The sequence below is a fragment of the Psammomys obesus genome, unplaced genomic scaffold (assembly GCF_907164565.1).
Source record: "Psammomys obesus unplaced genomic scaffold, mPsaObe1.curated_primary_1811, whole genome shotgun sequence".
NCBI lineage: Eukaryota > Metazoa > Chordata > Mammalia > Rodentia > Muridae > Psammomys > Psammomys obesus.
Genome location: NW_026596095.1, coordinates 4,573,668 through 4,600,805, shown reverse-complemented (window position 1 = coordinate 4,600,805; position 27,138 = coordinate 4,573,668). Strand labels below are relative to the sequence as shown.

At 41.8% G+C, this 27,138-nt stretch overlaps 1 protein-coding gene across 1 annotated transcript in view; it reads right to left on the bottom strand.

Moving 5' to 3' along the window:
* Nucleotides 1-3,260: 3,260 nt before the first annotated feature.
* Nucleotides 3,261-27,138, bottom strand: part of Dbt (dihydrolipoamide branched chain transacylase E2) — a 40,721-nt gene continuing 16,843 nt past the window's right edge. Inside the window, exons 4-11 of the mRNA XM_055628280.1 lie at nucleotides 25,462-25,643; nucleotides 21,633-21,754; nucleotides 12,524-12,740; nucleotides 12,013-12,179; nucleotides 8,199-8,276; nucleotides 6,769-6,960; nucleotides 6,579-6,650; nucleotides 3,261-5,121 (exon numbers count right to left, since the gene is read on the bottom strand). Coding sequence (XP_055484255.1) covers nucleotides 4,954-5,121; nucleotides 6,579-6,650; nucleotides 6,769-6,960; nucleotides 8,199-8,276; nucleotides 12,013-12,179; nucleotides 12,524-12,740; nucleotides 21,633-21,754; nucleotides 25,462-25,643 — 1,198 coding nt within the window. The 3' untranslated portion in view covers nucleotides 3,261-4,953. The remainder of the gene's footprint in view (nucleotides 5,122-6,578; nucleotides 6,651-6,768; nucleotides 6,961-8,198; nucleotides 8,277-12,012; nucleotides 12,180-12,523; nucleotides 12,741-21,632; nucleotides 21,755-25,461; nucleotides 25,644-27,138) is intronic.

The following is a 27,138-nucleotide window of genomic DNA, read 5'->3' as shown; positions in this document are numbered from 1 at the left end:
TGATCTGAGAAAGTTCTACAAGAGTTGCTCTGTTAATATTTAGTATGTGTTTACTGGTGTTATTTACATGTTTTAAATGCAAACCTTCCTTGGATCATTGCTTTCTTTCTTCCGTTTTGTGTGTAAAGCAGAAACTAAAGTTGTCTGCAGCACAAGACTGTAGCTCTCACCTCAGCCCTCCATTATTAAATGTCCTCCAATCCTAGATCTTGCAGACAGAGCTGCATAGGTCAATGGAAGTTGACACCAACACATGCTTTGGGGGAAACACTGAAACAGGACAACCACAGTAAGACTAGGTGGGTCAGCGAGATGGCTCAGCAGGTAAAGGCTGTTGGTGGGAGGAGAGAGCAACTCCCACGGGTTGCCCATGGGAGGCCCACCCACATACATAGACACAGACAGAAACTTTTTTTTTTTTTACAAAAAAGAACTGTCTAGAAACACAGCTTTTCTAATAGGTAGGAATATCTATGTATCCATGTATCTATCTATCTATCTATCTGAAACAGGGTCTCTTTACAGTGCCCTGGCTGTCCTGATCTATTTATCTAATCTAATCTAATCTAATCTAATCTAATCTAATCTAATCTATCTGAAATAGGGTCTCTTTACTATCTATCTATCTATCTATCTATCTATCTATCTATCTATCTATCTATCTATCTATCTATCCATCCATCCATCTATCTGAAATAGGGTCTCTTTACAGTGCCCTGGCTGTCTTGATCTGATGGTCTGTCTATCTACCTACCTATCTGTCTGTCTGAAATAGGGTCTCTTTACATTACCCTGGCTGTCCTGATCTATCTGATTGTCTATCTATCTTCCTACCTGTCTGTCTGAAAAAGGGTCTCATTACAGTGCCCTGGCTGTCCTGAAACACACTGTGTAGACCAGGTTGGCTTCAAATTCACAGAGATCCACCTGCTTCCAAGGTATTTGGATCAAAGGCATGTGCTACCAGACCTGGCCCATGTCGTGTCATCTAGCAATGGTATCATCCACTACGCAGTAAGCCAGAAGTAGAGACACTTCATCTGCCCAGTTAATTTGTTAGTATATTTTATTTAGATGTACTTTATGTTCAATATGCGTGTGAATGAGCACAAAGCACTTTTACATGGTATCAATTGTGAGTTGGCTTTGAAGTCAATCTCTTTATTCTTCTGGGGTAACTTGGGACCGGTTCTGTCTCAGGATCCACACAGAATTCATTCTACGGAACAGGCTCTGCTCTTCTCCACATTGTGCTTCTGGGCATGTCCAGAACACAGAAAATGCACTGCTGGCTGATGTAGCAAAGCGATGTTTGCCACGGGAATCAGCGTGCATTCCCAGGCCCCTGTCAGTGAATGCTTTGAGTTTGGAGGCAGTTCAAGGGAAAGAAAACATAGTAAGGGCCTAAATGTAGCTGATGGTCTGGTCCAGGTACCTTTGCAAAGATCCCTGAAAAACCATTCATTTATCTATCCACATTTCTCTCCCCAACTCTGTATCTGGGTCTCACTCAATGCTTACACATAGAATGAACTAACTAATCAAGTATGCAAAAATACTAGCAAGGCTTAAATGACCTCTAGGGAAGGTTTGTGCTCCTCACACTGTCCTGCTGAACACCATCTCCTTCTGACAGAGCTCACTTAGAAGTCAGAAAAAAACAAAAACAAAACAAAAAAAAACCTCCACAAAGTGACCTTGGAATATACACTGTGAAGTACCAAAACAGGCCAGTGGACTTCCCAGACAAACTGCCCCCTTAACCTTTTGACACAACCACAACTTACACAAGTTTCAACATAAGTTGTGTTTAAGGTCAGCATGCCGGACATTCATACCCATTCTGGTTCGTCTTTTTTCTTTCTTTCCTTTTTTCCTTCTTTCTTTCTTTTCTCTCTTTCTTTCCCTCCCTTCCTTCCTTCCTTCCTTCCTTCCTTCCTTCCTTCCTTCCTTCCTTCCTTCCTTCCTTCCTTCCTTCCTAAGACAGGGTTTCTCTGTGTAGCCTTGGCTGTCCTGGACTCTCTTTGTAGACCCACCTGCCTGTGCCTCCCTGAGTTCTGGGATTACAGGTGTGTGCCATTGCACCCAGCTCTGGTTCTGGTCTTTCAAACTTTCTTCTTCCGCAAAGATCAGAGAAATGATGTTCATAGCAAGTGGAGAGCTTTCTTTGCCTTTCTCACCAGCCCCTTCCAGCAGTGACTGGGCTTCTCCTCTCACCAGATGTACATGGACCATGTAACCTCAATTATTTCCATGTTAATGAGGAACTTGAACTTTCTGACCTCCCTGATTTAATTTCAACTCTAGGAGCACTGGAAGGTCTCCCTGTCCCAGGGTGTCCACTCTACTCACTAGCCTACACCTATGGCTCAGCCATGCTGCTGGAATCATGCTCTAGGTCCTCTGATTTCCTCCAAGGATATGTGCTCTCCCCAAGGCCCTGCACACAGAAGGAAATAAATTTTCCACTGTTCTCAATGGATGACAAGTAAGAGGATAACAGCAGGGAGTTGGGATAACTGCTCAAAGCTTCTCCTGGTAAGGCAGGAAACGTCTTGAGCCAATCACACTGGATCTTCAGGTGAGTATGTTGCATGCTTGCTTTTCCCCCAGCATGCCTGTCTCTTAGCTTTTTTGCTCTTCAAATAAGGAGTAAATTTTCACCGATCATGGTTACCTTTCACTTTAAATTAAGCGACAGGGAGCTTAACGACGGGATGTCCATCTTAGGATTCTCTTTTTTCACATGGCTCACAGCACCCTATTTGTTGGATTTTCCATCATAGTGATGTAACTGTATGAATTTTTTAGCTAGTTAATATCTGTCACCTTCCCTAGACTGTAAGTGAAAAAAGGGCAGAGACCAAGGAGGAATGCATTATGGGAGCAGTGCTTGTCTCCATACTAAGACTATAGTAGGTGTTTAATTTGGGGTAGTGTGGCCTGGCTCTCACTACGTAGCCCAAAGGACTTAGAACACACAACCCTCCTGCCTTAGCTCACCAAATGCCTGGATTCTAGTCATGTCCCCAGTTCAGTTCAAGGTTCAATAAATATATGAATGTATAATATATACAATGATATACACACAAAATAAAAAAAGGGAAGGAAAGGAAAAACAGCCAAACAACAAAACTGTAGTAGGGGAGAACTGGCTTCCGCAAGCTGTTCTCTGACCTCCACATATATGGCATATGCGTGTGTGTGCGCTCACACACATATATACACACTAAAGAAATAGTAAAAAATAACATACACAGTGAACTATCCAGTCATACAAAGTATGACAATGTAGAACTGTTTATTGACCTATAAAGGTATCCATAATATAATGATAAATTTAAAAAATCAAATTATAAAATAGTAGATACATTATGATTTCATTTTTATAAAAGAATACCTATCTATGTCCGTAGATAAATACATTATAATGTTAACAGTGCTAAGATTATAGATTACAGTTGGTTACTCCACATTATCTGCAGTTTTTTCTTTTCTTCAGAGAAAGTCTCACTGTGTGGCCTGGCATGGCCTTGAAGTCAGGGTCCCCCTGCCTTAGACTCCCAAGTGTGGGAATTACAGGCCTATGGACAAAGTTCGTGGTTCTGAATTGATTTTCTTTTGCTAATCTTCTTTATGTAAAAATAATGGGTTTCATGATTTGAATTTCAAAACAAACAGCATTACTTTATAGACTATTTCCCTTTTTCAAAAAAAATCAAGTAGGCATTAAAATGACCCTTTTTCCTACTGTCAAAAAACTTCATTTAAACAAATAATTCTGTCATGATATATTCAATTAGGTAATAGCAGCAGAAGAAAACAAATCTAGATTTCAAGATACTATATTTGATTTATCTTTTCTTTCTTTCTTTTCTTTTCTTTTTAAAGAGGATTTCTTTGCATAGCTCTGGCTATCTGGTAACTCACAATGTAGACCAGGCTGGCCTCAAACTCACAGAGATCCACACATCTGTGTGCTCCTCAAGTGCTGGGAATAAAGGATTGCCCAGCCTTGAATTAGATTCATCCTGATGCTATCTGACTAAAGCATACCTTTATCAAGATAATCATTAGTAGCATTTCTGCATAAACTAATTTTATGCTCACAATTTCCCATTTGACTCTCTTCTTATTCATGCTCAAAACAGAATAGATTCCAGGTCCTTTTCTTGTGTTTACCTGAAGATCAATAAAATTAGAAGGCAATAAATCTCTTAAGTGTTAAAAAAAAAAAAAAAAAAGCCAGAAGCTGGCGTTTTTTTATGGTATTTTACATCACAAAGTGAGTTGGCAAAGTCAAGTATTTCCCAGCAAAATGCCAAAGCATTAGAAGTTCTAGAAGTTCTAGAAGTCTATTTTAAAATTTACTTTTGACAGCCTTTTTCGTTGTGAACTATAATCAAGATGAAACTATAACTCCCCCTCTACAGAATACTATTTTATAGCTATAAGCCATTTACAGATGTTACTTTACACATAAGGCAAGAAAGAGTACATGTCTCATTATCTGAGAGATAAGTAGAATTGCACTTATTTTATAGGAAAGAAATGAAAAACACATTTGTATATAAATCTCCCTAATTAAGTATAATTTTAAAGTTTCGTTAAAAAAATCAGTTAAAAAAACAGAGAGAAACAAGGCAAAAACCACGTGTATATTGCTCCTTGCCTTTTGGTGACATTGATTTTGTTTTGTTGCCTGTTTCAATTCATGGACACAGATTTCGGCACCATACTGGGAAGTCACCCTCTGACCTACACAACAGAACCGCTCCCCATCGTTCATTTTCAGCAAAGAACCTAATGTGACAGCGGTAAATACTGTGCTTTTGAGCCTTAACCAGGCAACACAAACCTTTTCTTGCGACTGTATCAAGAATACATGCTGGCACAGTGAGGCCTCACGTACTCTTCGGAAATGCAAGAAGTCCCAGCGCTTCCTATTTGACATTATTTCAGATCTAGCAGCATAAACGCTGGGTTTTCTAGGTAGGATTTCCACAAGTTAGAAAAGCGTGACATGGTGGCGCCGTCAATGATCCTGTGATCAGCTGACCAGCTCACGTTCATTATCTGTGCTTTATAAACTTCTCCGTTCTGGTCAAATCGGGGAAGAGCCTAGAAATAATGGAAAATATGAAGAGTAAACAAGGGTAAACGTCCACTCGCTCACAGTGGAAGGAAGGTCTGGCAACAATGGTGTAAGGTCTGGAAAACCCGGCTCCCTGCCAGTGAGCGGCATCCTCTAGGACCTCTGAAAATGCTTTCTATGTCCTCCAACCTTGGGAGGCCGTATCCTAAGTTTTAATTCTTCAAGAAATCTCTTGCCCTGTATATAATATTTACATTAAATTTCACTCATATTTCAAATGTTAACACTTATTAATTACTGCACGCTAAGTACTCTTCAGACCCTAAGACAACACAACTGAGACAAGGCAAGTACTTAGACTCCTCACTGAAGGCAACAAGGAAGCATAGCACATGGACACTGGAGCTGGGGCACGACGGGAGTGTTAGTGGAGCAGAGAACCCGTCTCACAACTACTGTGGGAGGAAGGGTGGGAGATGTGGTCATGGCCAGAGCAGATGACAGACAGCATGTCATGAAAGGCAGGGTTTGTCCAGCTTAAAAACGAAAATCCCAAGCCATGATGGATTATTCTGAAAAACATTCATTAGGGCTTTGGGGGGTAGCTCACTGACAGAGAGTTTGTCTAGCACAGACAAGTTCCATCCTTGGCACCAAGAAGCAAACAATCACGAGGACTAGAATCCCGATCCCAGAACATAGGTAGCAACCCGATGTGAGCCTACACACACCTGTAACCTCAGTACAGCACAGGTGGCTGAGGGTGGCTGGAGCTTGCTGGCTGTCAGCATAGGCAAAACCCCCAAGCTCCAGGTTCAACAAGAGATCATGGGTCAAAGGTACAGAGTGATAGAGAGTTGAGCCTCTGAACACATGAAGACATGTACACAGCCCCCCCACCCCCCCACCACCCACACACCTCACACACAAAAACCAAACCAAAACCCTCATCTATTAATAAATAAGAAATGTACAAAATATAAGTTCTAACTTATTATTAGATCTTTTCTAAATTTATTTATTTTCATTTTATATGCATTGGTGTTTAACCTGCATGTACATCTGTGTGAGAGTGTCAGCTCTTGGAGTTACAGGAAGTTATGAGCTTCCATGTGGGCGCTGGGAATTGGACTAGAGGACTCAGGTCATCTAGAAGAGCAGTCAGTGCTCTTAACCATTGGGCCATCTCGACAGCCCCTTACTATTAGTTTTAATAGACAGGCCTGGCAAGCTGGCTCAACAGATAAAGGCACTTGCAGCCAAGCATATACCTGTAACCCCAGCGGGGAACGAGGGCCCAGAATTGAAGCCAGCTGGGACTGCACAGTGCCCTCTGATCTAGTTCAACAGAAGGCACAGGCTTACCGAGCCAAACTTGATAAACATAAACTGAAGAGTGGGGGATGACCTTCACTACTGAGTCATCTTCACGCTTAGTCTCCCAGCTTACTGGAACTGTCCTGCAGCTACTCACTACGCATACCTTGATCGCTCCCAGGGCACCGATGGCTACTTCGGGTGGCAATATCACCGGCTTGGCATAGGTTCCACCAATCTGAGAAGAACGGGAAAATTTAGCTTTCAGGGAATGCCTCAAGATGATGGCTGCATTTTATTTGAGCATATGATCAGAAATTCAAGTTATACTTATACATTTGAACACTGTGACTTACTGATCCAATGTTGGAAAGAGTGAATGTCCCTCCGGTAAGGTCTGTGGTACTGAGCTGACCTGAAGAGCCCAGTTTCTGGAGGCGGTTCAGTTCCATGGCAATCTCAAATACAGAGCGAACTTGAACATTCTTCACATTGGGGACAATCAACCCCAGCTCAGTATCCATTGCTATCCCAATGTTGTGAGAAGCCTAAGACGTCAAAATTACCAGCAGAACTTTTAATACAAAAGCTTACAACAAAGAAAAGATAAACTCTACTGCTCTCTAAAACAAAGATTCCAAACTATTTTGCCAAGCCAGGTTTATGGTGCTCTATAATCCCAATATTCAGGAGGCTGAGAAAGAAGGAGTGATGGTTTGAAGCCAGCTTGTGCCATATGGCAAGACCATAACTCAAAAAGCCAAAAAATCAAAAAATAAAAGTCATCATTTTCACTAGAATGGAAGTAACTTAGAAGAAACAGTTTGGTTGATGAGACACTATAGTGGGCAAAGGGTACTTTCTGCTAAGCTGAATGCAAAGTCCTGAACCTACAGGGTAAAAGGAGAGATGCAGTGTGTGCCACTTCTTCCCTCCCCCAATAAAACAAATGCAAATGAAAAGATCGCTTAAGCAAACTTAAAAGATTATTTTAGAAACAGTAATCTTTTTAAGTTTGTAAAATCACATGTGTGTGCACGCCCTATGTGTGTACACACGGACACTTCGACACGCACGCAGAGGTCAGAGAACAATAGTTCTTTCCTTCCATCATGAAGATACATATGGTATTTATAAAAAACTATGCTAAGGAAATAAATGCAAAAGAATGAAGGAATCAACAGCATCAGGTGGTTTTATAACAATGAGAACTCTTGCCCGTAAATAAATGACAGCATTCCATCTATTGATGTATGGCCATGTCCATGATATATAAAATGAAAAAGAGAAAAGCAAATCCAAAAAATGATGTACTACTTCAATGAATTCGTGGAAGAATATCAAAGTGAACTGGGAACTAACTGAGGCGACAGGATTGAAGGCAAACGTTATTTTCTCTGGGTTTTTAAAATAAGCTACATTTAATTAGGAAGGATTAGACAGATAAACAGCTCAGTGTATTAGGCATACCGCAAAAGCGTTGATCTGATCCCCTGCACTACTTAAGAGCACCTTTTGTTTCTGTGCCTCCTGAGTGCTGGGGCTAAAGGCAGGCATGCCTACCACCTGGGCAGTTCCACTATTTCACATGGAAAAGCAACAGGACTTAACAAGGGAAGGCTGCACACCAGAACAAAATCTATTAAACAGTGAAAACAAAGCCAGCAGACTGAGTTTAACTGACATGGCTTATGCCATGTCTTTCCTTCCTGTCTGAAAAGAGTTAGAACACAGGCACATTACACCATCTTCTGCTCTATCAGGATTTTCCAAATGCAGAGCCAACCTTGTAGGTGATGTTCTGGCAGTTTTCATCCACGGAGGCATTAAGGATAGGAAACTGCAGTAACCCCAACGAGGCAGCCTGTTGAAGAGAACGACAGTGCGACATCAGCACCCTTGCCTCGCACAGGCACAGAGGACTGGAAGCAAAAGGAGGTAGAAGAGGAGAGGGGAAGAGAGCTCTTCATTCAAAGCCATGTGTACCCAGGTTTAAACTTTCTTTCTCTTCATATCATTTCTCTCCTGCCCATGCCTCCATAAGCATAAATGCTCATGATAGCCTTTGCTGCACAGCCTGGTTGCTTATACCTTAACATTAAATTTCAAAGATAAATTTATTGCATACGTATATGAAACTGTTAAAAGAATAAAAAAAAATGAATAATAATATTTAAAAATTAAAACAGCAAAATAAAGATGCCTAAGATTGTTCTTAAAAGAATTCTCTCTCCCATGGTCCTTGTCCAGTGCTATTGAGTTCTTTACTTTCCTTGCTGTAACCAAAGTTACAGTTAATGGTCATGGTGTCTCTTCACAGCAACAGAACACTGACTGGGACAGCCTGGTCTAAACAAGTTCCAGAACAGGCAGGAACTACATAGAAAGACCCTGTTTCAAACAACAACAACAAACAAAAATCCACACCTAAAGTTAGTCAAAAGTATTCTCCATAGAAAGGAGGTTTTGAGTATAGTAATTTTGCAAGTGAAAACACAAGCTGTGTGTGTCCAGGGATTTGGTCACATCCTCCGACCCCATTTCATACTTTGTGGTTTATTTTAAATGTTTTAAAATTTATGGTTAAATTTAAAATAAAATTAATGAGACTTATTTTTGAAAATATCAAGAGATTGTTCCTTTTGACTAGCACAATGAAGAAACAGCTATGAAAGAGATCCAAAGAGATGCCAAAGAGCTGGTCCACCTTGGCCTTTTGAAGTCAGGTCTCTCTCTGGGAGGCAGAAAGCAGAGGGTTAGGGACGCAGGGTAGTGTGCTCTTGTGAGCCTTCATTTCACTCTTCCCCTAACCCAGGGCCTTTCTCCAGCACTCCACTTCACAGATTTCCTATAGTTCTCAGGCTCCAGTTCACTCTGCACATTGGCCCTCTTCTTCCCTGAGGGTGCAGGGAAAGTGAAACTTTCCTCAGCCTTCTCCAAACCACCTTTTTATCAGCTGCTCTCTGCAGGCTGCCTCTTACCAGATTGTCTCAGGGTCTCTAGCTCCTATCCAACCCCATGTCTTCCCAGCTACAGGCCTCAGCCTTGGCAATGCCTCAGGTCATTCAAGGCTGTGCAGTTCCTACTCTAATGGCCCATTAATACCTTTACCCTGTTTAACCTCTGTGTAACACAACTGCCATTTATCTGCTTAAAGCATTTTCCTTGTCTCCAACTGTAGAGGTTGAAGTAATGACTCCAAGTTTTCATGTCACCCTGCATCTCCGCCCTTTGGTAGTAATCTTTCAAGATCCCTGCTTAGTCATGTGAATTGTTTTGGTCAGTGGGACCAGAAAAAGCTCAATGAAGCAGAACTTGAGAACACAAGGGCCTGAGCATTTCTGCCACTTCTCTTCACCTGCCCCAGGGCTGACACACTTGAGCACCCTGAGGAGAAGGAGAATGAAGACACAGAAGAGAAGTGGCCTTCCCTTCTGTTGGCCAGCCTCTGGCCAACCTGCAAGTTTCTGCAGAAGGGTGTGACCTTGCCAAGGCCGGCAGACTCATACCCTGCTTACCTGCAGGCTCATGTGGACCCATGAACAACCGCTGTTTTAGTCTGTTAAATCTGGGGGTGTTTGGTTTGCTATATAGTAAGAGAAACAAGTTATTTGGCCTCAAAGTGACTCCTGCTATAAACGTTCTTTGCTAATTCAGCTTCTCCCTGTTGCTGGAAAGCCCTTAGCTGTTTTCTCATTCACACAAGTTTGAGTGATATCCCTAAAGGTGACTCTCCATATCCTCAGTGGAGTCCAGATGCTCCCCTTTCATCTGGAGACATCTGCTACCCCGCATGCTTAGAGCCCATCCACTTGTAGGGCAGATGCTGAAGGGGAATGGGTTTTGTCCTAAGGGCTCAGCATCGGGGGAAGGGGCCAGGTTAACACTGGCAGTACACTACGTGGGCAACAACAGTGCCCGATGCAGAGTGGGAGCCAGAGGGCTTCTGGAGTCTATATCTCAACTGATTCGGTACTTAAGATACACAGAAAGAGGGTGCCAGGTGAGATGGTTCAGTCCTGTAATCCCAGCACTGGGAAGGTTGGGACAGGACTGTTAGTTGCAGGTCGGCCTGTGCTATCTGGTGAAACAAACAAAAAATAAAATAAAATAAAATAAAATAAAATAAAAAAATAAAATAAAATAAAATAAAATAAATAAAATAAAATAAAATAAAATAAAATAAAATAAAATGGTGGTGGTGGGAGGGAGGGAGAGAGAGACCTGGTGGGTATTTCAGGTGAAGTTATATAATCCAGCAACTATGTGTATAGCTCAGTGTGATTAAAGCAGCAGTGGGTTTGAAGAGCCTGGAGGGGTCCTGAAGAGCTAGCAGAGTCCTGTATGGCACACTAAAGGAACACCTCATAAAGGCACTGAAGGGAAACTGTTGAAAAGACCTGGGAAATGATTCAATTTGATTGAAGGATGATTCATCCTGGCAGACTGTGAGGAAAGGGCAAGAGGAGCCATGCTGAGTGAGAGCAGATCACACCACACCAGAAAGGTGGCTTTTCCATTTGTTAATGTCCGTGACAAGATTCTCAACCCATCTGAGGCCTAATTTTCTTCAGAGGAAAGTGGGGAGAGTAGTATCTACATGTCTGGGAGACTCTGAGAAGTAAGGGATGACTGTTTGGAGTATGCTTACCCAACCTGACACACAGCGCCTGCTCTGCAGTGGTCACTAAGGAGAGTCACAATGGCAGCTAATGGTCCCCAGGCCTTGCCCTGGAGACATTCTCATGAAGGTGCTGAATACATGGACATAAATAACCACTGAGGGGGACAAAGTCACTTCACGTCTCATTTTAGCTCAAACGGCAACTTTTAGGACTAAAGGCTTTCCTCAACTGTTGGCACAATTCTCTTCCTAGAGGATGTGGGGAGACAGCTCAGTGGTTAAGAGTGTTTAGAGTTTGGTTCCTAGGACCCAAGTTGAATGACCACAACTGTACTGCCTATTGACTCTGGCTCCAGGAGATCTGACTCACACACTCTTCTAGCCTCTGTGGGCACTTGCATGAACACACACACCAAGCACACACACACCAAGCACACACACACACACACACACACTTGAAAGCAGTCTAAATAGTATGTTCCAGGCCAGCCAGGGCTGCATGGTGAAACTCTGTTTCAAAAACAAACAAATAAAGGACCTGAGTAAGGCACTTTTCCTCCAAGCCTGACAACCTGAGTTCAATTCCTAGGACTCACGAGGTAGAAGGAAGAAACAGACTTTTGCCAAGTTGTCCTATTGAGTGCACTTGAGCACATAAACACACAAACATACACTCATGTACATGCTAGCATGCATGTACACAACACATGCACATTCACACACTAAATAAATAGGCAAATGTAATTTAAACCTAAAATAGTTCTTTAAAAAAGAGGTAAGAAGATGAAAATATAACACAGATTTCAACTGCATAAATTTCTATGATGCAAAGAGATGGTGGGTTTGGACATTATTTCTCTAAGTCTGACGATATGGCTCGAAATAGTATTTTATGCAAGCCTTCTAAAGGACTCGATCTTTACAAAACAAAGTGGCACTGTCCTCTGGGGCCTTGCTTGGAATGGGTGAAACTTGCCTTTAAGAAGAAGGGCATGAAGGAGAGTTTGATTCCACGAGCCAAAGCAACAGGTTTCAATTCTTCCCGAAGCTTAACCAGTTCAGTAAGGTCAAGCTCATCACAATAGCCAAAGTGGGGAATTTTCAGGGCTGCAGACATGGTCTTGACCATTGCTTTTTGGAAGCCTAGAAGAAATTAAATCATTTTATATAAATTCGATAGTTATTTTTCAATATAAGTTCAAAAAAACTGTGCCATTGCATTATCATAATTTCATGATAAATGTGAACTTTTCTATTAGTAAGAATTGAAAGCCAGGTGTGGTGGTGCATGCCTTTAATCCCAGCACTTGGGAGGCAGAGGAAGGAGGATCTCTTTGAGTCTGAAGCCAGCCTGGCCTAAATAAAAAAAAAAAAAAAAAAAAAAAAAAAAAAAAAAAGATCAAAAACATTACAGGATGAACATGCATCTTCTGAGATAGTTTCCCCCCAAATAAATCACTGCTTCCTATTACTGCTGTTTCCATTACCTGTTACAGGCTCTGTTCGGTCTTTGCCTGTGAATACTGGAGGCTTTGATATTGGCGTGGGAAAGGTCCTGTCTTTGGGGTGTGGCGGAGGTGGTGTGATTTCAGCTTTTGGTGAGGGAGGCAGTATGGCTCCTGTCTGCTTTTCCAAAAAGTTGAGAATATCTTCCTTAAGTATTCTGCCATCTTTTCCAGAGCCAACAACTTCACTCAACTTAATCTAAAACAGAACACATTTTAATGCTAAAAATTAAACCTAAGTTCAAAAATGGAGCAGTGGTGATGCATGCCTTTAATTCCAGCACTTGGGAGACAGAAGCTAGTGCGTCTCTGAGTTCAAGTCCAGCCTGATCAACAGAGTGAGATCCAGGACAGACAAGGCTTCACAGAAAAACTGTCTCGAAAAACCAAAACCAACTTCCCCCACTGCCTACCAAAAGATAGTGGAATTGTTTAAAGGTAAAAATTTTGCTCAGTAACTTAGTTTGAAAAAGCAACATTTCATCATTGAAGAAATAAACTCAGGATCTCTGTGTATGTGTTTGTTACTTTTAATTTTTTATTTAACTTTTATTAATTACACTTTATTCATTTTGTATCCCCCGATAAACCCCTCCCTCCTCTCCTCCCCATCCCACCGTCCCTCCCCTTTCTGCATGCATGCCCCTCACAAGTCCACTGATAGGGGAGGTCCTCCTCTCCTTCTTTCTGATCTTAGTCTATCAGTTCTCATCAGAAGTGGCTGCATTGTCATCTTCTGTGGCCTGGTAAGGCTGCTCCCCCCTCAGAGGGAGGTGATCAAAGAGCAGGCCAATCAGATTATGTCAGAGGCAGTCCCTCTTCCCATTACTATGGAACCCACTTGGATACTGAACTGCCATGGGCTACATCTGTGCAGGGGTTCTAGGTTATCTCCATGAATAGTCCTTGGTTGCAATATGAGTCTCTGGGAAATTACCTGTGTTCAAATTTTCTTGCTCTGTTGCTCTCCTTGTGGAGTTCCTGTCCTCTCCAGCTCTTGCTATTTCCCACTTCTTACATAAAATTCCATTCACTCTGCCCAACAGTTGGCCATCAGGCTCAGCATCTGCTTTGATAGTCTGCAGGGCAGAAGCTTTCAGAGGCCCTCTGTAGCAGGTTCCTAGGTTGTTTCCTGTTTTCTTCTTCTGATGTCCATCCTCTTTGCCTTTCAGGATGGGATTGAGCATTTTTAGTTAGGGTCCTCTCTTTAGCTTAGTTTGTTTAGATGTACAGATTTTAGCAGGTTTATCCTATGCTGTATGTTTATATGAGTGAGTATATGCCCTGTGTGTCTTTTTGCTTCTGGGACAACTCACTCAGGATGATCCTTTCCAGGTCCCACCATTTACCTGCAAATTTCATGATTTCCTTATTTTTCATTGTTGAGTAATACTCCATTGTATAGATGTACCACAATGTTGAAGAGACATGGAGAGAGTGGGCAGCCTTGTCTTGTCCCTGATTTCAGTGGGATTGCTTTAAGTTTCTCTCCATTGAGTTTGATGTTGGCTATAGGCTTGCTGTATATCGCCTTTACTATGTTTAGATATGTGCCTTGTATCCCTGATCTCTCCAATACTTTAAACATGAACGGATGTTGGATTTTGTCAAATGCTTTTTCAGCATCTAGGGAGATTATCATGTGGTTTTTATCTTTCAGTTTGTTAATATGGTGGATCACATTGATGGATTTCCATATATTGAACCACCCCTGCATACCTGGGATGAAGCCTACTTGGTCATAGTGGATATGACCAAAGATATCATAATATCTTTGATGTGTTCTTGTATTTGGTTTGCAAGTATTTTGTTAAGTATTTTTGCATCAATGTTCATAAGGGAGATTGGCCTGAAATTCTCTTTCTTAGTTGAGTCTTTGTGAGGTTTAGGTACCAAGGTGACTGTGGCTTCATAGAATGAGTTTGGTAATGTTCCTTCTGTTTCTATTTTGTGGAATAGTTTGTAGAGAATTGGAGTTAGCTCTTCTTTGAAGGTCTGGTAGAATTCTGCGCTGAAGCCATCTGGTCCTGGGCTTTTTTTGGATGGGAGACTTTTGATGACTGCTTCTATTTCCTTGGGGGATATAGGACTATTTAATTGATTTACCTGGTCCTGATTCAGCTTTGGTAAGTCAAATCGATCAAGAAAATTGTCCATTTCGTTTAGATTTTCAAATTTTGTGGCATATAGACTTTTGAAGTAAGTCCTGATGATTGTTTGGATTTCCTCAGTGTCTGTAGTTATGTCCCCCTTTTCATTTCTGATTTTGTTGATTTGGGTGGTGTCTCTCTGCTTTTTAGTTAGCTTGGCTAAGGGTTTGTCGATATTGTTGATTTTCTCAAAGAACCAGCTCTTGGTTTCATTGATTCTTTGAATTGTTTTATTTGTTTCTAATTGATTGATTTCAGCCCTGAGTTTGATTATTTCCAGCCGTCTACTCCTTTTTGGTGTGTCTGCTTCTTCTTTTTCTAGGGTTTTTAAGTGGGCCATTAAGTTGCTTGAATGAGCTGTCTCGAATTTCTTCTTGAAGGCACTTAGTGCTATGAACTTTCCTCTGTTCGGATTGCTGGTCACTGTGACAATCTTGCTGTGCTGCTCCTCAAAATGAGAGTCCTCCTGGCGCCGTCATCTTGCCCCCTTCACTGGCCTTCTAAGCCACATGCCTTCAAGTCCAAGTTTATATTCTTACCAACAATGAAAGAATGTCCCCTTTGCTCCATATCCTCTCCAGCATGTGCTGTCGCTTGAGTTTTGATCTTCGCCATTCTGATAGGCATAAGATGGAATCTCAGTCATTTTGATTTGCATTTTCCTGATGACTAAGGACGTTGAACATTTAAGTCCTTCTCAGCCATTAGAGTTTCCTTTGTAGAGAATTCTCTCTTTAGCTACCAGAGAACTCCTACAGGTGATAAATAACTTCAACAATATAGTTGAACACAAAATTAACTAAAAAAATAAATTAGTAGCTTTCATTTTACAAGTGATAAAGTGATATAATGGGCTGAAAAAGAAATTAGAAAAACAACATCCTTCACAATAGCCACAAATAATATAAAATATCTTGGTGTAACTCAAGCCAAGCAAGTGAAAAATTATATGACAAGAACTTCAAGTCTTTGAAGACACTGAAGAAGATATTAGAACATGGAAAGAGCTCTTATGTGCATGGATCAGTAGGATTAACATCATAAAAATGGACATCTTATAACAAACAATCTACAGTTTCATTTTAATTCCCATCAAAATTCTAATAAGATTCTTTACAGACCTTGAAAGCAATTCTCAACATCATATGGAAAAATAAAAGACCCAGGATAGCTAAAAGAATTCTGTACAATAAGAGAACTTCTGGAGGTATTACCATCCTTGATTTCAAACTGCACTACAGAGGAATAGTTAAAAAACAGGCCCTTCTGGCTTTCATAGTCTCTGTTGAAAAGTCAGGTGTGATTCTAATGGGTTTGCCATTATATGTTACTTGGCCTTCTTCCTTTGCAGCTTTTAGTATTTTTTCTTTGTTCTGTATACTTACTGTTTTGATTATTGTGTGGCGGGAGGATTTTCTTTTCTGGTCAAATTTGTTGGGTGTTCTGTAGGCCTCATGTATTCTTATTGGCCTCTCCTTTAACTTGGGGAAATTTTCTTCAATGATTTTGTTGAAAATATTTTCTGGGCCTTGGAGAAGGGAGTCTTCTTTTTCCTCTATTCCTATTATTCTTAGGTTTTGTCTTTTCATATTGTCTTGGATTTCTTGGACAGTGTGTGTCAAGAATTTTTTGGATTTAACATTTTCTTTGACAGATACATCGATTTCTTCCATTGTATCTTCCACACCTGAGATTCTTTCTTACATCTCTTGTACTCCATTGGTTATGCTAACCTCTGTAGTTCCTGTTTTCTTCCCTAAGTTCTTTTTCTCTGCAATTTCCTCCATTTGTGTTTTCTTTAATTTTTCCAATTCTATCTTCAGATCTTGAGCCATTTTGTCGATTTCCTTCACTTGTCTGACTGTATTTTCCTGTTTTTCAATCACTTCTTTCAGCTGATTGTTTGAACCAACCTCTGTTTCTTTTATTTCATTCAGTGCTTTAAGCATTTCCTTTCTAAAGGCCACAAACTGTTTGGCTGCAACTTCCTCTATTTCTTTATGGATGGCAATATTCTGTTTGAGTTTATCTTCCTCTATGTCTTTACGTATCTTATTTGTTTCCTCTGTTATCTTCATGAGCATAGTTGTTAGGTCATCTTGGATTTCAGTTATGCTGGGGTGTCCAGGGCTACTTGCCCCTGGGTAACTGGGTTCTGGAGATGGCATATTGCTCTGTCTTTTGTTACTTGAGCTTTTACACTGGCCTCTACCCATTGGGCTATCTTAGGTGTTTGGGGTTAGTTTCTGGTGGTTCTGAGGATCCTGTGGTAGAGAGAATCCCCTTGGCAGAAGGCTGGTTTTTCTTGAAGGAAGTCTTCCAGGTTTTTGGGTATAGTCCCTGGATGGCTGGCGTTTTTTTCAGGAGTTGCTGCTGCTCACCTCAGGTTTAGAGACCTGAGTGGTAACTGTGGTCTTTGTTAGTCGAGAGGGTTCTCCTCTCACCCAGGGAAGTCCTGAAGACAGCTGCCCTGTTTCTGGGTTTCTTGCTGTAAATTTAATGATCAGCTGCTATGACACAGTTGGACATCTGGCGCGCAGCAATGTTTGTGCCTGTGTCTGGAGCACAGCTCAGTGATGGTGGCTGGGCCCCGCCGGTCTGGGAGACTTTTTCCAGGGAAGGACTGGGTGATTTAAGTCCGTACAGTTTCCTTCCTTCTCTGTGGATTCTCTGGAGACAGGGACTCCCAGTCTCTTTTTTGCCCTGGGGTGCACCGCTCAGTCTCTGCCAGCTAGCTGGTGCGCAGAAATTGCCCGTGTCTGCCTTTCCGACCTTTGGGAGCCTGGGCGTCTGCCTAAACTGGGTAATTTTCCCGAGACCTTTTCGGGGTGGGGGTGTCGGCTGAGTGCTCTGAGATCAGACCAGCTGTTTCCCTCCCTGTGGGTTTGCACCTGACAGTGAGACTCAGTCTCTGGTGCCCTGGGGCCCACAGTTCTAGCTGAGGCAACGAATCAGGCGCGCAGGCAGGGCTCTGTGCCGGAGCCTGGGTTCCCGGCTCTGGCTCTGGGCTGGCTCCTGGGGCGCCCGTGGAACCCGAGTCTTTTCCAGGGGATGTCTGGGTGACCTAAGGCCGGTCGCAATTGTTTCCTGCACTGTGGGGTTATCTCTTGACTGAAAATTCCAGTCTCTGATAGTGCAGTGTGCAAGGTTCAGTCTGGGACCGTGACCAGAGACACTGGTGTGTGGCTCTAGGCTGGGGCTGGCGACCAAGCGTCTGGCGGAATCGTGATCTCTTCCTTGGTTTAGCGGGGTGAGTTAAAAGCTGATTGAATCCCCCACCGTGGGGTATCCTCTCACCTGGGAAACACAATCACCTGTATTTTATGCCCGAGAGTTCTGATTGCTAGTGACTGTGCCGATCCTGCTGTGCTGCTGGTCAGAATGAGAGTCCTCCCGGCGCCGCCATCTTGTCCCGCCCCCGTGTATAGTGTGTTTGTTACCTTTATACAAAGTTTTTCATTTGCCCATTTAAATCTCTAAATCTCTTCCATAATTCTCCCCCCTTCTTTCTTCCTTCTTTCCTTCCTTCCTCCCCTACCCCTTTCTTTCTTTTTTTTTTTTAAAGACAGGTCTCACTGTACGTAGTCCTGGCTGGTCTGGAACTTACCATGCAGATCAGGTACTTGAACTTCAAGAGATCTACCTGCCTTTGCCTCCTGAGTGATGAGATTAAAGGCATGTCCCACTCTGCTCTGCTCTCTCATTATTCTTTTTTTTTTTCAATAAGATTTTATTTGTTTTGTGTGCCTTGCCTTTATATGTGCCATGTATGTGCCTGGTGCCCAAGGAGGCCAGACGACAGTACCAGATCCCCTAGGGCCAGAGTTACAGCCAGTTGTTAACTGACATGTTTTGTGAATGAAATCTTGGTCTTCTGTAAGAGAAGCAGGGATCTTTACCACTGAGCCATCTCTCTTGAGAATCCTTCTACCATAATTCCTATTGCTTATTAATGAAACCCACTATTTTGTATAATTAAGACATATTTTTAAAATTTTTGTGTTTTTTGAAAAAGGGTTTCTCTTTGTAACAGTCCTGGCTATCCTTGCCTAGCCAACAATCATCAGCAAGACTTCCTCCCAGAGCTGATAGGAGCAGATGCAGAGACTCACAACCAAACATTAGGCGGAGAGAGCCCAAATTGGAGATCTTCATCAGGTCGGTCCCCTTGTAGCATGGGGAACCTCACACAAGACAGAGAGGAAAAATTGTAGGAGCCAGAGGGGCCAACAATACCAGGAGAACATGGCCCACAGAAGCAACTAAGCAGAGTTCACAGGGCTCACAGAGACTGAAGCAACAGTCATGGGGACTGCATGGGTTTGTGCTAGGTCCTCTGCATTTTTGGCTTGAAATTTCTGTGGGAATCCTAGCAGTGAGAGTAGGGGTATCTTTGACTCTTTCGCCTGCTCTACGGTTTGTGTCTTGGCTTATGGTATTTTGTTATGATGTTTTCCGCTGATAACAGCCACGCCTCTGGGGGGCCTACACTTTTCTGGGACATGCAGGAGGCGTGGATCTGGGCTGGGGGTTTAGGGGACTACGTGAACTGGGAGGGGATACTGTGGTCAGGATGTATTGAGAGAGAGAAGAATAAATTTAAAAACAAACAAATGAAAATATGAATGTGAAAGAAAAGAGAGAAGCCAGACACGGTGACACAGGCCTATGATCTTAGTGTTTAAGCAGCAAAGGCAGGAGGATTGTGAATTTAAAGTCAGACTGGGCTATAACAGCAAGTTCTAAATGAGTCTGAGATACCGAGCATCTATTTACAACTTTCCCCCTAACAAGGTCAGTTTGTGGAGCATCTGCCCTTGAGCACACAAGGCAGAACGCATCTTAGGGTTCTCTCTTGAATAGTTCCTCATAAGCAGGAGAACTGAGCATTTCTACGGTTCAATTACACATGTGTACAATACAAACATATGGCCTTTTGTTTCCCCCTGGCAACAACTACTTTTCTCAGAAATATTCCACATAGCTGGGCAGAGTGGGAAGAACTCAGGCTGTGTAAACAGAACTCTCCTCCAAGAGTTTTGTTATTTACTTTGAGTTTGGACAAGTTAACGCTGTCCTTTCTCACCAGCAAAACAGTGAGATTCCAAACACCCTGAAGAGCTGTGGTTAAGAAGCAGAGATAATGTGGATGGAGCCTGGCACACACGTGTTTAAAATAATGAATGTGATGATTGCTGGGGTAACAGCGGAGTGAGCCCACTCCTTCTGAGATGACAGTCCCTGTTAGACTCTGGCTGACTGCATGGTCAGCTGTGTGCTGCACTGGCTGCTTTTCTAGTGTAGGTCTCGCAGTAGCTCCTTAGGTGGAAGGCTGAGACAAGCAAATACCTATTAGTGTCAGGGAGCCGTGATGCCTGGCATTTTATCCACCGCAGAGTGACAGAAGAGTCTACAGTTTGGACCTGGAACATCCCCACGGACTGTGTTCAAGGCCTGTGCTCTACAGGTATACTGGTTATCACTTGTACTTCTAGTGCTATGATGACTGAGTTAGACTAGAAATCACGAGGATAGCCTGAGCTATACAGCGATTTTGTGGTCAACCTGGACCACATAATAGCTCCTATATTTCAAGAAGCAAAACAAAAAAATAAAAAATACAAAGCTGGTTCAATTTGGAGCTGTTAGAATGAGTTGGAAACTTTGAGTTGGGGGTCTACTGGGAGATTTTTCCAGTTACTATGGGATTGTGGATGACCTTCTCAATTCCCAGCCATGAGGAGAGTGAGACTTTTCTCCCATGCACTCCTACCTTGATGTGCTGAACCACCACAAACCTAACACAAGGGGGCCAATTGTTCGTGAACTGAAAACTGTGAAACTAGGAGCCAAATTAAACATTTCTTCTTTATAACATGGTGTATTTCGGGTATTTTGACGGAGGTATAGAAAGCTGACTAGCATACAGATGGGACAGAGACAATACAAATCTCCTGGTGCCAGCATGGTGTAGCGCGGCAGATTTCTGTTACCACATCCATGACTCTCTCGTTTTCAGTCTCAGCCCTTTGCTATCCTTTCATTCCCTTTATAGCTATTGGCTTCTTTAGGAAAACAATCACAGGCATCCAGAGTCTTAAATTGTGCTTTTAGCTGACCTAAACTAACATAGCACTATGTGCGTGTTTGCTTTTTTTGATGTGCTTTTTGTGTGTGTGTTCACATGAGTGTGGGGACACAAACACACACCTGAGCATGTGCACGTGGAGGCCAGAGGCTAACTCTGGCGTGAGAGCTGTCCGCCATATTTTTTGAGTTGCCACTTGAAACCAGACTGGGTAGCCAGTGAGCCGCAGAGATCTCTAACCTCTCCATCCTGAGTGTTGGGATTACACATGTGCACCAAGGTGCCAGGCTTCTTAGGAGGGAGCTAGGGAGCACACTCATGTCCTCAGATTTGTGTCGTAAGCACTCCATTGCCTGAGCTACCTTATCTCCCCAGCCCCAAGGTGCTGGTATTTAGAAAGATTCAAGAAATGTTAGCTGCTGCTACTGAGCTCTGTGAAAGCATAAAGGCACCATGTTATTCAATGAGTAAGAAGTACTAAGTTCATACTGTCCTGTCATTTTTTTTCCTATTTTTTTAAAGATTTATTTTTCCTGGCGTATATGTCTCTGTGAATTTATATCACATCCTGAAGTGTTCTTAGGTGTCAGAAGATGGTATCAGATACTCTAGAGCAGGAGTTGCTGGTGGTGGTTGTGAACCCTGGTCCTCTGGAAGAGCAGCAAATGCTTTAACAGTCCAGCTGTCTCTCCTGCCCCCTCCCAAGTGATTTTGTGCCACGATTACTTTAACATAGCAACTGCTTTCATTAATTCCAGCTTAAACCATTTCAAAGAGAGATTTTTTTTTTTTCCAGAAGACGCAAATGTATACTTTCTATGTAGTCTCAGACTTCAGTTTTCGGAAGACTTACATTGTTTTCCATTGCCAGCCGACGAACTGCAGGCGTTGCTAATGTTTTCTGGCCTTTTATCTCTTGGTGAGTGTGCTCCTCATGGGACACAGCAGGAGTTTCAACAACATCTTCTTCTGAATCTGGGAGCAAGGTTAGACAACTAGAGTCAAAACCATGTCTTAAACAAAGCTTAGTGGCGGGGCTGGCCAGATGGCTGAGTCAGAAAAGCGTCTGTTATGAAAGCTTAAGTACCCGACTTTGGATCCTCAGCACCCAGGAAAGTGTCAGACACTGCAGTGTGTGTCTATAACTCCAGCACTGGGAAGAGTGGAAGCAAGCATCCCTGGAGCTCATTGCCCAATAAGTAGGACTGAACTGATGAGCTCCTGGTTCAGTGAGGGACACACTCCGTCAAAATACTGTGAGAACTGATTGAGGAAGACACCGGTATCAATGTCCACAGGCATGCTCACATGCACACATGAGCAAGTACATACAACACACACACATACTTCACAACTATTGGTCTATCTATGACTAAGACCCTGGACTACTTCACATAGGAAAACAGGGCTAGGGATGTTGCACAGTGGTACATTTTTCTGACATCCACAAGCCCTAAGCTCACTTCCCACCACTATAAAAGTTAGGGGAAGGTCAAACTTTTGCTGGGGTGCTAGGGCGACGTTTGGAAGAGTATCAATGCCTTGGACTGTGTTTTGTTTTTGAGTCTGGGTTTTGTGCAGCCCAGGCTGGCCTTGAACTCACTAAGTAGCCAAGAATGACCCTGAACTCTTGGTCCTTCTGCTTTTACTTCTCAAATGCTGGAGAGGTGGCTCTGGAGAGAGCACATACCGCACTGCAAAGGACTGGAATTCAGTTCCTAGCACTGATGTCAGGTGGCCCATAACTCCAGCTCCAGGAGGTCTGATTTCTCTGGCTTCTGTGGCTCAATGTGCAGGCATGTATAGGTAATATAATAATACAAAATATAATGTAATTCATCCTTCTAAAACGCTTCATGCCAGGAAAATTAAAATTATAAAAAGGTAAAAGTATGAAAATAAAAGTTACACATGCAAAATAAAGCCAGCATGCAATAGAACTGTCCAGAATATTCCCTAAATTCATGAGCCTAGCTTTCCAGTTTTATTAATTTTAAGAGATTTGCTGAGATAGAACTGAGATAACAAACTGCATATGCAAAAATAGGGAAGTTAATAAGCTTTAAATATGTTTATACCCCTGAATCATCAGTAGGATCAAAGACAACCAACACATTTTCACCCTCAAAAATGTACAGATCAGAACAAGCCTGATCTGGCACAAGCCTTTGGGAGGAATTTGCAAGCCACCCTGATCTATACTGTGAGTTCCAGGCCAGCCAAAGCCACATAAGGAGACTCTGTATAAAAATAAAAAATAAAAGTAAGCCAGGGGCCAGGGAGATAGCTCATTGGTATAGACACTTGTTCATAAACTTGACAACTTGAATTTGACTCTCAGGATCTTCATGATGGAAGGAGAAAAACAATTCCCAAAAGTTGTTCTCAGATCTCTGAGTGTGCATCGTAGCATGCTCATGCGCACAAAATAAATAGGTAAAATATTTTTTAAAAATTAAGTTGAATTCCTTGGTAGTATTCCTTGAATTCCTTGGTAGTATTTTCTAACCCTTTTCATGTCTCTCTACCCTACCACAGGCAAATAGTTACAAGTTGTCACTGATTAGTTACAAGTTGTCACTGATCATCAGGCATTTTCTAATTTATCTCTGTTGCTATTCAATGAATTACCCAAATATCCTTACTGGGTCTGTTTCTTAGACACCTCCCCAACCCCGTTTTTAAAGTTAGAATTTATCAAAGGAAAAAAATAAACAAAAGGACCTAAAATGTTGTCTTAGTCAATACTCCTGTGAAGAGACACAATGACCAAGGCACGTCTTTCTTTTAGATTTTAATTATTTATGGTGTTCTGCCTGCATGTGTGCCCGAATGCCGGAAGGGGGCACCAGATCTCACTATAGATGGTTGTGAGCCACTATGTGGTTGCTGGAAATTGAACTCAGGACCTCTGAAAGAGCAGACAGTGCTCTTAACCTCTGAGCCATCTTGCTAGCCCCTTTAAAAAAATTTCTTTTTTAAAAATATTGTGTGTTCATTGATGTTCTGCCTGCTTGTGTGTGTGTGTGTTGGGGGTGGGTATCAGCTCCCCTGGAACTGGAGTTACAGAGTTGTGAGCTTCCATGGGAGTGCTGGGAATTGAACCCAGGTCCTTTGGAAGAGCAGCCAGTACTCTTAACCACTGAGCCAACTTTCTGGCCCCAGGCAATTCTTATAATAAAAAGCATTTAATTGGGGCCTTGCTTATAGTTTCAGAGGGATGGTCCATAATGGTGGCAGGTTTGGTGCTAGAGCAGAAGCTGAGAGCTACCTCCTGATCTACAAGCAGATAGAGACTGGGCCTGTCATAGGCTTTTGAAACCTCAAAGCCCACCACAGTGACATACTTCCACCAACAAAGCCACACTTCCGAATCCTTCTAATCTTATTAAAGAGTTATACACCCTAATAACTATTAGGCATTCAAATATATGAGCCTAATTCATTCCTATCAAACCACTGCAAATGTAGTTCAGAAAAATTTGATTATAATATTAGATATTATTATTATATAAACAATATAGTTGAAGAACTTGCCAGCCACGATCATTCAGACACTTCTTCCTGACTTCTGAAGTGGACTACTTCTGTCTTTATTCAATATTTCCAAGACAACAAATGCTACCTTAGGAATCCCATTACAGACTTATTTTAAAATATTTTTATGTTTACTGTTTTTTTGTTTTGTTTGTTTTTGAGACGGGGTCCCATGTATCCTTGTCTGGCCTGGAACTCAGAGATCTGCCTTTACTTCCTGAGTGCAAAGATTAAAAGTCTATATTACCAAACCAGCCCTAGTTTTCACTGTGTGATGTGCCCACACTTGCAGTCCTACCCATGGATATATATATAAAAACTGTGTTACTTAGGGTTTAATTGGGGCTGGTTACAGTTTCGGAGAGTTAGTCCATTCTCATCATGGCAGGAAGCATAGCAGCGTGCAGGAAGGCAAAGTGCTACAGAAGGAGCTGAGAATTCTACATCTGGATCTACAGGCAGCAGAAAAGTACTGTGTGCCACATTGGCTGTAGCTTGAGCACAGGAGACCTCAAAGACCACCCCACGGTGACACACTTCCTCCAACATGGTCACACTTCCTAATAGTGCCACTTCCTGTGGGCCATGAGTTCAAACACATTATCTGTGGGAGGGGGGACCATTCCTATTCAAACTACCACATCAAGGCCAGGGGTCAATGTCAGATGTCTTCCACAATCATTTTTCTATCTTAGTTATTGAGACAAGGTCTCTCACTGAACCTTCTGGGCAGCCTGGCTGGCCAGTGGGTTACTGCGATCTACCTCTGCACTCACCTGCTCTAAGGTTACAGATGCATTCGGCCATGCCCAGCTTCTTCATGGGTGCTAGGGATGCAAACTCAGGCCCTTGTGCTTGTGTAGAAGCCACTTTACCCACTTAGCCATCTCCCATATACCACGACAGAACTTCTCCCAGTCCGATGCTAAAGCTATTTCTCAAGATGATGAGCTCGATCAACTTCTGAGATAGAAAGCCAGCTCTCTGACACCAATGGAACTGGCTAATGTTTGTATTTTCCTCTGTATGGATCTCGTAATGAATTCTCTTTGGCCACATCAATTTGTAAGCGTCATGACTGGGATTTCATATTGGGATTCAGCAACAAAAGTAAAGCAGTAATAAATGCAGCAAAACACGCTTGCCTTTTAAAGCTTCTGTTTCGATGTCTATCAGTGGCTTCCCCACATACGCGATATCATCCAGATTGTAATAGAGCTTCTTAATGACACCATCATAACGGCTGGTGATGGTGACAGAGGCCTTATCACTTTGAACTTCACAGATGCTGTCAAACTGAGACACAGTATCCCCTTCCTTTACATACCTGGAAGAAAGATACACAGACACTTTAACATGAAGACTTGTGGTTACAAGTCATTCATTCTTGCATGTTCATGTAAATGCAATGTGACATCAAAATCATCTTGTCCAGCATTCACACCAGATGGTGTATCAAGAAATGTTTTGGAAGAGATGAAAGTGGCTTTTAGAGTTTCAGACAAACCCCTAAAAAATGCTAAAATTAAAAACAAAACTAAACCCTTTATTTCAGGGTTTAATTACATATTCAGGTAAATAAGTTCTTAAAATGTTATATTTGAGTGATATTTTTGCTTACAATATATTATTACATAATGAGCATACCTAATTAGAAAATACAAAATCTGAGATTCGTTTTGTCCAAACAATGACACTCAAAACCTTGGATTTTGGATGGTCAATTGATGAAGTCTAAGCAAGTATTCTATAATCTACAATACAAAATCAGAAGTAGTTTTGGTCCCAAACATTTCAGATAAAATATATTCAACCTGTATTAGCTTATCAGTCTTAAAGAATGAACAATGTTTTTAGAAGTAAATAACAACATTGATGATAACAATGATGATGATGTCTTCAATATTCATCTTTCATGATTTTCACTTGCTCTAATGCCATCCTCTTTTGCCTAGTCCAGCTATAGCCTTAAAAAACAAAGAACTGGACTAATTTCCCAAAATTGAAGGAAGAATGGGAAAATGATGTCCTCTTAAACAGAAAAGAACAACAAGGTGGCAGAAATACATACATGACAAAACCACCAAATTTTGCAGTTAAAGACTCTCTAAAATAAAAATTTACTCGAAGGGTTGATCCGCAGATTATCTTTGGTACAAGGAAGAATCAATGAATCTAAGACTCAGTCAACTGAGACATTTTTTCCAGGCTGAGGAATGAGATGGAAAAATGAACAGAGTTTAGGGATTCCGGAGACAATAACATGGAGCATACTATATCCTATAATACACGTGCTGGTGTCTTAGGAGGAAACACAGAGGGTCAGAAATGAGAGCTTAAGAAGCTGAGCATGATAGCACAAACCTGTGATCCCAGCATTCTGATGGCCGAGTCAGAAGGATAATGAATTTGAGGCCAGCCCAAGATACATGGTGAGACCTTGTCTGAAAAAAATAAAATAAAGAAAAAAAATTTTTAAAGAAATAATGACCAAATATTAATCCTAGAAGAAAACATAGGCTACACTCTGTAGGATATAGGTGTAAGAAAGCCAACAATGGATAGGTAGGACTTCATAAAACTAAAAAGCTTCTACACAGCTAGAGAAACAGTCAACAGGGTGAAGAGAAAGCCTACAGAATGAGAGAGAATCTTTGTCAGCTACATATCTGACAGAAGATTAATATCCCAAATATATAAAGAACTTAAAAAACAAAGTCAAAAAGACAAAAATCATTTAAAAAAAATTGGGTCTGGGGCCAAACAGAGAGTTCTAGGGATGAAAGAAAGAAAGAAAGAAAGAAAGAAAGAAAGAAAGAAAG